Raw genomic sequence first — 11045 nt, forward strand, 5'->3', positions numbered from 1 at the left:
TAAGAGGAGGAGGAGGAGGAGGAGGGCTAGGGGAGGGGAAGGTAGAGAAGAAGGAGGAGGAGGGAGAAGAGGAGGAGGAACAGGAGGAGGAGGAAGAGGAAGAGGAGGAAAAAGAGGAGAAGGAGGAGAAGGAGGAGGAAGAGGAGGAAGAGGAGGAAGAGGAGGAATAAGACAACTAGGCTAGGGTTTGAGAACAGAGAAGCCATGTAGGCTGCAGGAGCTGAGGAAATGGGTGCCTACAGCACTCCCCTGTTTCCAGTGTCCCTACCATGGAATCCCCATGTGAGGAGGGATTAGAGTGAACAGCTCTCATGTATTGCTGGCTCACAGAACCCCACCTCCGTGTGAACACACATGATGGGGAGTCACTCCCACACTCTCCTAGCTCCTCTTTCTCTGAAGACCTCCTCCATGCACTCACCAGCTGGGGCCAGTGAGAGGGGCCCTGACCTCCTCTGTCCAAATAGCGCCTTTGGGGGCAGCCTTCCCAAGGTCCGGACTGTGCAGTCTCTGTACCCTCATCTCTATAACCTTCTGCAGGCATCACCCACCTCCTGACAACAGCCCACGCTCAGGGCTACATAGAGCAGTCTTCTCTAAGAAGCCTGACCATCCTGAGCTTGCAGCATCTCCAAGGCTCCTCTCCCTGAAGGACTCAAGCTTGTCCTGCCTCCTGTACCACAGCATCTGATCCTGTGTGAGGATCTAATGTGTAAGCAACGACTCTGTGCCTCCTCTTCCTCAGTCGCTGTCAGACTAAGGCCAGAGCTGGATGGCTTCCCTTCGCTGCTTGCTCTGCCTCTCTAGATACTGAGGCATGTTCATGCAACTGACATGCACATGCCCTTGTACTAAAAGGTAGTATCCAGGGGCTACTCTCTGTTTTCCTGTCCAGAAGGGGACACAGTATCAGAGAGGGACAGTGACTCATTGTAGTCACACTGTCATGAAGGGCTGCACTGGGAATTTGGACTCAGGTCTTCATCTCAGTACCGTTGAGTGTTAACTATTCACAAGGAGATCGCACTGAGGCCACTGTAATGGTTTGAGCGAGATGTTCCCCGTAGTCTCAGGCATTTGAACACTTGGTCCCCAGTTGGGAGTGCAGTTTGGGACAGTTTAGGAAGTATAGCCTTGTTGGAGGAAGTATGTCATAAAGGGTGGGCTTTGAGAGCCTAAGTCCTTACGCTACTGTGAATTCCCTCTCTTTATTTCTTGCTTGTGGACCAAAATGTGAGCTTGCAGCATCCTGCTCCAGCCTGGTGCAAGCTGCCATGCTTCTCAGTCAGTGGAGTCTCATCTCTTCAAATGGGAAGCCCAAATCAGTTCTTCCTTTTATAAGTTGCCTTGGTCATGGTGTGACCTGGATCAGAGGGCTTCTGTGCAGGTTCCTGAGAGGGTAGACCAGGATTGAATAAAGAAGATAGGAAAACTGGGATCAGGGGGTCTTGCAGACGCTGACGGCTTATGCCAGACAAGTTTATTGACAAGAACAGCAGTTTTTCTACGGGTTGCAGAGGGGGAATGGGGAAGCTGTGGTACAATGGGATGAAGTCAGCAGGAAGCTAATCAATGCTGTACAACAGTAACACGGGATATCTCAACTGTATCACAGACAGAGCCCACAGTGGCATTGCTAATAACCACAGCTCCTCTGCAGGGGGATGGGGGGGGAGAGGTGTTGGGTTTCAGGGTCTGAAATCACACCTTCCCCAAAGCCTGGTCCCAGGGCGTTGATGACTTTACTAGCATGTTCCTCGTGTTAGATAAGGAACTAGATTTCTTCTCAGTACATTGTAGCTTCAGGGAGAGCCTTGGATCGGCTGCCTCCCAACAGTGATGTTTTATCACAGCAACTGATAATCCAGCCTTCACCACAGAGTCACAGCATCCCCGAGGTGAGGACAGAAGCAGGAGGAGAGGAGATCAAGGAAGCTGACGGTTACCTTTAACTGTCAACTTGACACAGCCTGGAGTCTCCTGAGGAGAGTCTCAATTGAGGGATCAACCTGTTCAGACTGGCCTGGGGACACATCTCTGGGGGATTGTCTTGGCTGTTAGTTGATATGGGAGGCTCCAGTCCACTGTGGGAGGCACCATTCCCTGGGCAAGTGGTCCTGAGATGTATGAGAAAGCTAGCTAAGCACGGGACTGCAAGCAAGCCAGCAGACAGCGCTCCTCCATGGTCTCTGCTCAAGTCCCTGCTTGAGCTCCTGTCCTAACTTCCTTCAGTGATGGGCTGTGGCCTGGAAGCATAAGCCAAATAACCCCTTTCCTCCATAGGCTGCTCTTGGCCAGAGTGGCTGGTTTTTGTTGTTATTGTTTTTAAAGGTTTCTAAAAAAAACTATTGTGTGTATAAGCACGTACCTGCAATAGTTTATATGTATATACATGTGTACCTGTAATGGCTTATACGTGTATACATGTGTACCTATAACGGTTTATACGTGTATATGTGTGTACTTGTAATGGTTTATATGCCCCATGTATATGTGGTGCCTGAGGAGGCCAGAGAGGGGCATCAGATGCCCTGGAACTGGCATTACAGAGTGAGCTCCCAATGTGGGTGCTGGAAACTGAGCCTGGATCCTAGCTGGAGCCATGAGCATGTTAAACATGAGCCATCTTTGCAGCCCCTGGTCAGAGAGTGTTAGTCACAGCAGCAGCAGGAGGAACACTCAACCCCCCCCCTCAGTTCCTGATGAGCAACAGGACGGGAAAGATCTTCGGGGAAGCATCACAGGATGCTTGTATGTCGCACACTGTTTATGTCATCCATTGCATCCCAGTCAATCTTTAGAGGCAGGAATCATTGTCCCCTTTCAAAGGAGAGAAAACTGAGGCCCAGACAGGGTTAGTGGCTTGGTCAGGGTCGCTCAGGGACAGTGGCATCACTGGTCCTTATGCCTGACCTCTCCATCACCTGTTCAGTAAACAGGGCTGTCAGGGACAATGAAGGGGCAATGGAGGTTCAGGGCCAATATGGGAGTGGGGGTGAGACTTCAGAGGCAGTATGAGGTAGTCCTCCCTAGTTATCCACTAGGGTGGTGGCTCTATACAGATGCTTGCTAGCCAGAGGGGTGTGTGTGTATGTGTGTGTGTGTCTGTCTGTCTGTCCGGTGTGTATGTGTGTGTCTGTCTGTCCATTCTTCTAGAACTTGTTTTGTCAGTTGTTCAGTCTGATCTCCCCTCTTCCACTCTCTTTTGGAAGCAGAGGGGGGGATGCCTTCCCCTTTCTGTCCCCCGACTTTACAACTTGGGTCCTTCTTGCCTCAAAGTCATCATCCTAGAGTGTGCACCAAGGCCCCGGCTGTGCCACCCACCTGACTGTGATGTCTGCTGTCCCTGACTCAGGGCCGAGAGTGTAGATGTTGAACTCGGCCCAGGGACCTTCCCATACTCCATGGGCTAGTGGGCATCCCCGCTAGGGAGGCAGCTCAGCTCACAGTCCACAGCCCCGCTCTACTCTGCACCAGTGATCTAGATAGTAGAGGGCAAGTCTGAGCTGTTTGGACTCTCCTCTTCTCTTCCTTCTTCTCCCCCTCCTCCTCTTCTGCTTCCTCTCCCTCTTCCCTGCCTCCATGTGTGTATATGTGTGTCTCTGTGTCCGTATGTCCAGGTGCCTTCCCATCTCTCTCTCCTAGAATCTGATTTGTCAGTCTCCTGCCCTGCTCCTCTCTCTCCTGCTATTTTAAGCAGGGTATCTCCATTTTCTCAGAAATGGCCTTGCTTGAGCTTCTCCTTTCTCAGAAGTTGGTCCTCAGCCCACCCCAGTGTCTGGAGGCGGGTGCTCTCTAGATAAGGCTGCAGACACCCATGGTTGAGTCTCTGCGCTCGGTCTCCATGAGCTATCACTGTAGAATGGGAGGAGGAAGTTGAGCGGCGAAACCAGATTCAGCCTTTGCACTCCTCTTGAGAGAGGACAGCCCTGTAGCTGAAGGCTGTCACCAGCCTGCAGAGGATGGCAGACAGGAAACAAGTGGAAACACGTGTGACCTGTGGGCTCCCAGGACAGAAGGGACCAGCAGCCACAGTCAGGGAACATCTGAAGACATGTGGCTTTGGTCAGCTCTGGGGCATCCTGCTACTGACTCCTCTGTGGCCCAGGTCTTAGTCACTGCTCCTTCTCATCCAGAACAGGACCCTAGAAGCACTGGCTGCCTCGGGGTCTCCTGAGACCTGACCTTTGTCTCCAAACATATAGAGGCGTTTGAAGGGAACAGAGGGAAGCCGAGAACACAGTGGCCCTGGGTGAAGGGAAGGCAGCTCTACTGTCCTCCTGCCCCAGGGCTGTTGCCTGGTTTTTGGTCCTCTTCTGGCCTTATGAGCCCACTGAAAACAGCTTCCCAGCTCACTGAGTTGTCTAAGACCAAGTAGGCTTCCATGGTGTCTCTGGTCCTTCAGGAAGGTGTATCCAGGGTTTAGCATAGTTGTTGGCCAAGTTGTATCCTACAACGAATAGGGAGATGAGACAGAGGGCCATGCCTGGCAGCTCTCAGTGCCCCAATACACCTGGGTGACCCTGCCCCTCTCTGGACTCAGTACGATTCCTTCATCCCCTTAAGAGACATGTAGGGCCGTCCATGCCTGGCCATAGGCAGAGGCTCAGTCCATAGTTCTCAGATACCCAGATCTTGGCCCTAGGAGGTCAGGAGTGGCTGTACTCACTTCCCATGTGTTTCTTCTTCCAAATCCCGTAGGCCACGACTAACATCACAGGTACTGGAAGAAATGACACCACCACCAACATCACAGGTTTGTGACTCTCCTGGGACCTGAGGAGACAGGACAGAAGGGAAGGGTTAGCACCGGGTTCTTCACCTTGGCCACAGCTTTCTTTGGCAGTGTGGAACACAGACCAGGCACACAGCCTCACATTGCACCCCTCCAGGCAGACGGCCTCTTCTTCTCCCTCTCTCCCTTTGTCTCTCTCCCTCTGTCTGTCTTACTGTCTGTCTGTCTCTCTCACTGTCTCTGTCTGTCTGTCTATGTGTGTCTCCCTCCCTCTCTTCCCGTCTCTGTATCTGTCTCTCTGTCTTTCTGTCTCTCTGAGGATCCGATGTGGGAAGAGAAAGGAGACATCAGAGTCCCAGGAAGTACGTAACCGGGTAGAGGGAGCGTCTCCACTTGATACCTCCCCTTCATTCATCAGTGAAGACAAGGACACTACAAAATGCCCCCTCGGGACTGAAGAGATGAAGATTTTTGCCTCCATGGTGACAGAGGAGTCCTCTTGTTCCCTTTGTCTTCTGTAGCAGAAGTTCCCCTTTATGTGTCACTAGGGCCTGTGCCCTCCTTTGTCACCAAGCCCTTTATGCTACCTCTCCTAGTGACCGAGAACAGGGGATGGCATGTCACTGTCCCTTGGCCTTGAGTGGGCATCTGACAAGCGCTGCCCATGGGACAACATTCTTGTGTGCACAGCAGAGGCTGCCTCAAGCACGATTTGTCATCCCCCTTCCACTTTGTGTTCCCTTGGCCAGGCCCTCCCTTCTCTGCATCCATCGCCCTGACCCTTGCCCCCACTGCTCTCCATCACGACCTTTCCCATGTCCCATAATCCCATTCAGCAACGGGTCATGCTGAGTCCCTGGGAGGAGCAACAGAGATGGTTAGAAGTAAGAGTGTCCTCTTTGAATCTGTTGGGCTCTGGGTGCTGTGCTGAGGCCACGCCTGATAAAATATCACATAACCTGTTGGGGGTTAACTGGTGGCACGTCCCCGTGGTGGACAAGCTGCTACTCTGCTGTCTGGGCATGGTGGAGGTGGTCACTGGATCAGCAGAGAAGGGTCTTGCATTGCTAGGAGACACAGTCGCTGGCTGGGACTCTATGCTCCTCTCAGGCTCTGTAATGGTGTCACTGGTATCAGCGAAACTGTAGCGTGTCACGGGGGTTGGTGCGGTGGTCCCTGAAGCCAAGGCGAGGAGTCCAGATGTGAACACAGTCATGTCAGATGTGAACACAGTCATGTCAGATGTGAAAGGGGCCTCAGAGTCTGAAATACGGACTTGGCCGGTTGTGACAAATCCATCCTTGAGGGTGTCGGTGAGATGTGTGAGAGGAACGTTTCTCTCAGTTGTGAGGGCTGAGGGACCAGAGAGGAAGAAAAGTTAGATTAAGCCAGAGGCTTGCTTGCAAGGGACAGAATTTCTTTCTAGTCCCCTCAGATAGAATTCCTAGCCCCTTCAGATGTCAGGACAATAGCAAGAGCCTGCCTCTCTGTGACTCTGGGCTCAGCTCCGGCTGTCAGGCTTGCATTCTTCCAAGAGTGGCATGAAGAAGGGGACGTGTAAGGGAGGGGAGACTTCGGAACAATCTTTAGCCTCCCCTATCAGGCTGCTCCCGGAGCATAGCTCCATCTTCCTCCCTGGCTTCCTGTCCTTTTCCAGGCTCTTCTCAATCATAAGCATCAGAGAGATCCCCTTTTCATATTACATATGCATGTGTGTTCATACGTGTGCGCATGGGCCACAGCACACATGTGGAGGTTAGAGGACAACTTGCTGGAGTCAGCTTTGTTGTTCTATCACATGGGTCTTGGGGTTTGAACCCGGGACATTGGGCTTGATGGCAGGTGCCTCGACTTACTGAGCCATCTCAGGACCCTTTTTTGAGTTTAAGAGATATTTCTACAATATGATGTGGTATAAAGAAAGCTGCCCCATAATTGACAGACGAGAACTAGAACTGGGGACAGAGAAGGGCCAAGAGTCCCAAATTCCAGAGGAAACTGGAAAGAGTCAAACACCTTCGCTGGGGTGCACTAAGACACACAGGAGCAGATCTTGCCCCTTGAGGGGCTCATCCCAACCTCTAACTGCCAGGAGCAGCTGGGGGTCTGAACAGCAGGTGGGAGCTGCAGTCAGGAGCTCTTGAGTCTCGGTAGGAGCAAGACAGAGAAAGGCTTCCAACTCCTCTACTGGGCACAGAAATGATACACTCCTGAAGCCCTCAGACACTCTGCGGGGAGGCCTGAACTGTTGGCTCTGAACAAGGGAAGCCTGAACACCAACCTGGTGAAGCAAGAGATGGAGGAAGAGGCCAATTCATGACTAAGACTCTCGTGGCAAGGACACCAGAAACACCCTCTAAAGGGGGTATTTTGGGAGACACGAGTTTAGACATTCACATCAAAGCATTGGCAAGAAAGGACTCAGCCAGCAGAGGGGATTCCCACACCCTCTAGCTAAGTCACACCACTAATGATCTTCCCTGGTTCCTTCTCAGCACACCAGTGTGGGAGAGGGAGAGTCGAGAAAGTGACCAAGAGGAAACCATCCCCACCTCCAAAACGGAAGGAGCTGGGCAGGAGAGCAGCTGCTTCCTCCGGCAGTTGCCCTGGGCTACAAGGCCCGGACGGAGCACACACTACTGTTAGAATTGTAAGTGCCTGAGGCTTACATGTTTATTTCTGTTTTTGTTTATTTGTTTGGGAGTGGGCACACACTTTCCTGGCATGAGGATGAGGATCAAAGGAAATTTTCCAGGTGTTAGTTCCCGCCTTCTACCATACCAGTCCCAGGGATCGAACTCAGATCACCAGGCTTGGCATCAAGTGTCCTTTCCCACAGACCCATCTTCCCACGGGCAGGAGATTTTTTTTTTCTTACAACTGAAAACATGGGCAAAGTTGCTACCTGTCCAGGATTGTCCTTCAGAAGCAGGAAATGATGACCTGGAAGGGGAGCTCAACCAGTGTGGTACTTGCCATGCAAACATGAATCCCCAGAGCCCAACATGGTGGCACAGGCTTACAATCCCCATGCTAGGGAGACAGAGACAGGGGAATCCCTGGAGGGTCACTGGCCAGATAGCCTATTTGGCAAGTTCCAGGCTAGTGACAGACTCTGTCACAAAGAAAATAGATAAATAAAAGAATGGGTGGCACCGGGGTTGACCCCCAAGCTTGTTCATGGACTTCTATACACACATGCACACACATGCACATGTACACACACATACCCAACTGACACATACACACAAACATGCACACAAAAATAATAATAAGAGAAATGACAATAAAAATAAGTCCATTTCATGATGGCATCGCATCCCTCCCCATGAAGACCCGGAGTCAGATTCACCAGCATCTCGGGTTGACATCAAATGGGAAAGCAAAGAAATGAGACTCGGCCCCACAACTGAGAGAGAAAGCTCCTGCTGGATCAGACCAGGGAGGATGGAGATGCACTCAGGTGAGGGGAACAGGAGAGGGCTGGTGGCTAATGTTCTATCAACCGGTGGCTTTCCCCAGATGCTTGGCGGCCCCTCACCCTTTCCTGTCTTATAAATGTGGGGACCCCACACCTCCATTCCAACTCTTCTCCCTTATTTCTGTGCACAAGAGAGAGATTTTTTTTCTATCCCCTTGATTAGTGATGAGCAGTTTTATTGAGCCATGCTGAGAGAGACCTTGTCATTTAGTGATCATCCCCAGCCCTAAGCAGCGACCTTTCTATGCCCCTGGCTGTCCTTATAGAGACACTTTCAAGTGTACATCTCAGCTCTGCCCCATCACTAACACTTCAGCTGCCTGAGTCACTTCTCCCCCTGGGTCCTAGGAAGTGTCTTCCCATGACCAAAGGGCTCATGATTCCCCTTCTAAAGAGCTCTCTTTGGGGGTTCCCCTATTCGATAAATGCTACCGTCTCCTAGTAACTGATGAGTCAATATTCTCTTCCCGTCTCCCACTTGAGCAAATCCTGCCGTCACTCCAAAATACACAAAAAGTCTGAAAAAGAATAGAATCGGGTCCATCTATTACACACACACACACACACACACACACACACACACACACATACACACACACACTGCCCAAGTCCCACTTGTCCAAGCCACTGCTGTTTCCAGTCAGGCATCCACCTAGGTCTCATTGCCTCTTCTCACACTCGCACCTTCTGTAAGCAGTGATCGTTGCCTTGCGAAGGGGATGAAGACATGGCTCCGTCGGTAAAGCGCTTTTAACTTGGGCATCAAGAAGCCAGCCTAGCTTACTTGGCATGCTGTGGGCCAGTGACAGACCCTGTCTCAAAAAACAGTGTGGACAGCTCTGAGGAATGCTATCTGAGTTTGACCTCTGGCCTTGACATACACACGTTACACTTACACATAAATCTGTACATACATGAGGCAGAGGCAGAGGCAGAGAGGCAGAGAGGCAGGAGAGGCAGGAGAGGCAGAGAGGCGCAGAGAGGGGCAGGAGAGGCAGAGAGGGGCAGAGAGGGGCAGAGAGGGGCAGAGAAAGGGGGCAGAGAGAGAGGGGCAGAGAGAGGGGGGCAGAGATGGGGAGGCAGAGAGAGGGGTGCAGAGAGAGGGGGCAGAGAGAGGGCAGAGAGAGAGGGGCAGAGAGAGAGGGGCAGAGAGAGAGGGGCAGAGAGAGAGGGGCAGAGAGAGAGGCACAGAGAGGCACAGAGAGGCACAGAGAGGCACAGAGAGGCACAGAGAGGCAGAGGCAGACAGACAGACAGACAGACACACACACACACACACACACACACACACACACACACACACACACGGGACAGGGGAGAGGGAAAAGGAGAGGGAGAGGGAGAGAGGAGAGACAGGCAAAGAAAGATATAATACTTTTTTTTTCTGTTGCAGTTAGAATTAGACCCAGCTCCATATTATGGAATTGAGGACAACTCGACTCTCCATGCTTAAAGCCTAAATAAAAACAACACATTAGTCTGGTGTGGTGGCGCACACCTTTAGCACTTGGGAGGCAGAGGAATGTGGCTCTCTGTGAGTTCAAGATCAGCCTGGTTCTACAGAGTGAGTGAGATCCAGGCCAGCCAGGACTACATAGTGAGATGCTGTCTCAAAACAAACAAACCAATGCAGCCAGTTATTCTAAAACTTACTGTTGTCCTTCCCTGTCCCCTAACCCTCTCCCCACCCCCACTCTGAGTGGCCCAGTCACACCACTTCTCCTTGTGCAAGCCTTGAAGCGTCTCACCTTGCACATAAGGCTCTCCCTGCAGTTGCTTGTCCGAGCATAGGTGAGAGAGCTGTCATTGGAGCCCTGCTGAGTGCTCACTGGTCCTCCGATGCTCGATGCATCAATCAAATCCCTGACCCTGAGTAACTCTGCCACTCGTCATTGTTTTCTAAGGACATCTATTGTGCTGTGCAGCGGTTTGTCTGGATTGGCGTGTTCCTGTCTGGCATCTCCCACAGGGCAGGGCTGAGGCTGGTTTTGTTCATTATTGTATTCTCAAAGCCTATATATAACAGTGCCCGGCACATCCCTAGAGCTGGGTGAGCATATGACATTCAGATTATTGTATAAAATGAAGTAGAGTCCCGAGTTCCAATCTCGCTCTGCTCAAGGGCAAGGTCGGAGCCACACAGAGCGTGCCAAAACCCACTTTCTTTGTCTGTGAAACCATGACAGGAAGATGTACATAGCAAAGAATCATTGTTACACTATCCCACTCATCCAGGCGCTGTACACGTCTACTCACCTGGATATACTTCCAGCTGGAAACCCGTCAAGGGGTAGAAATTTCCAGCCGTGTTCCGCATACACCAATATCGTCCGGAGTCTTGAACTCTGAGAGCCTCCATGGTGATGCGCACCACCTTGGCCTTGGCATCATCCCTCATAGAGTAGCTGGGACCCCTCACCCAGTTCCGGATGAAGTTGTGATCACACTTCTTCTTCTTGACTTTGCACCAAGACTTGGCTTCAGCAAAGTTCCGGCGGTTCTTGTAGGAGCACTGCACAGACAGAGTCTCTCCTTCACGCCGCCGCACTTTCCTGTACAGGTTCTCATTGGAGGGACCTAGGGAGACAGGATTTGCTGACCAAGGTCTGCTGAGAAAGAAGACATCTTGAAACTGGAAGCCGAGGACAATAAGAGAGGGGGACGCTGCCCTGACTTTCCTGGAGCTCAGTGTGAGGCAAATGCACAGCCGTACCCTCAGAGAATCTGCATGGAGATTCACAGCATCCCTAGCCCCCAGAAGCTGGCTCCAAGTCTGATGGAAGAGGCCCCAGTCCAATAGGGACACACCCCTAGCACAAGTCTGATGGA

General features: G+C 51.7%; 1 protein-coding gene across 3 annotated transcripts in view; it reads right to left on the reverse strand.

The window, feature by feature from the left end:
* Window positions 1-1438: 1438 nt before the first annotated feature.
* Window positions 1439-11045, reverse strand: part of Treml2 (triggering receptor expressed on myeloid cells like 2) — a 19199-nt gene continuing 9592 nt past the window's right edge. For all 3 annotated transcript variants that reach the window (XM_028766730.1, XM_028766728.1, XM_028766729.1), the window contains 4 exons: window positions 10473-10793; window positions 5695-6088; window positions 4670-4776; window positions 1439-4450 (listed from right to left, as the gene is read on the reverse strand). In XM_028766730.1, the coding sequence (XP_028622563.1) occupies window positions 4365-4450; window positions 4670-4776; window positions 5695-6088; window positions 10473-10793 (908 nt within the window). In that variant the 3' untranslated portion in view covers window positions 1439-4364. The remainder of the gene's footprint in view (window positions 4451-4669; window positions 4777-5694; window positions 6089-10472; window positions 10794-11045) is intronic.

This window comes from Grammomys surdaster, unplaced genomic scaffold (assembly GCF_004785775.1).
Source record: "Grammomys surdaster isolate TR1022 unplaced genomic scaffold, NIH_TR_1.0 169, whole genome shotgun sequence".
NCBI lineage: Eukaryota > Metazoa > Chordata > Mammalia > Rodentia > Muridae > Grammomys > Grammomys surdaster.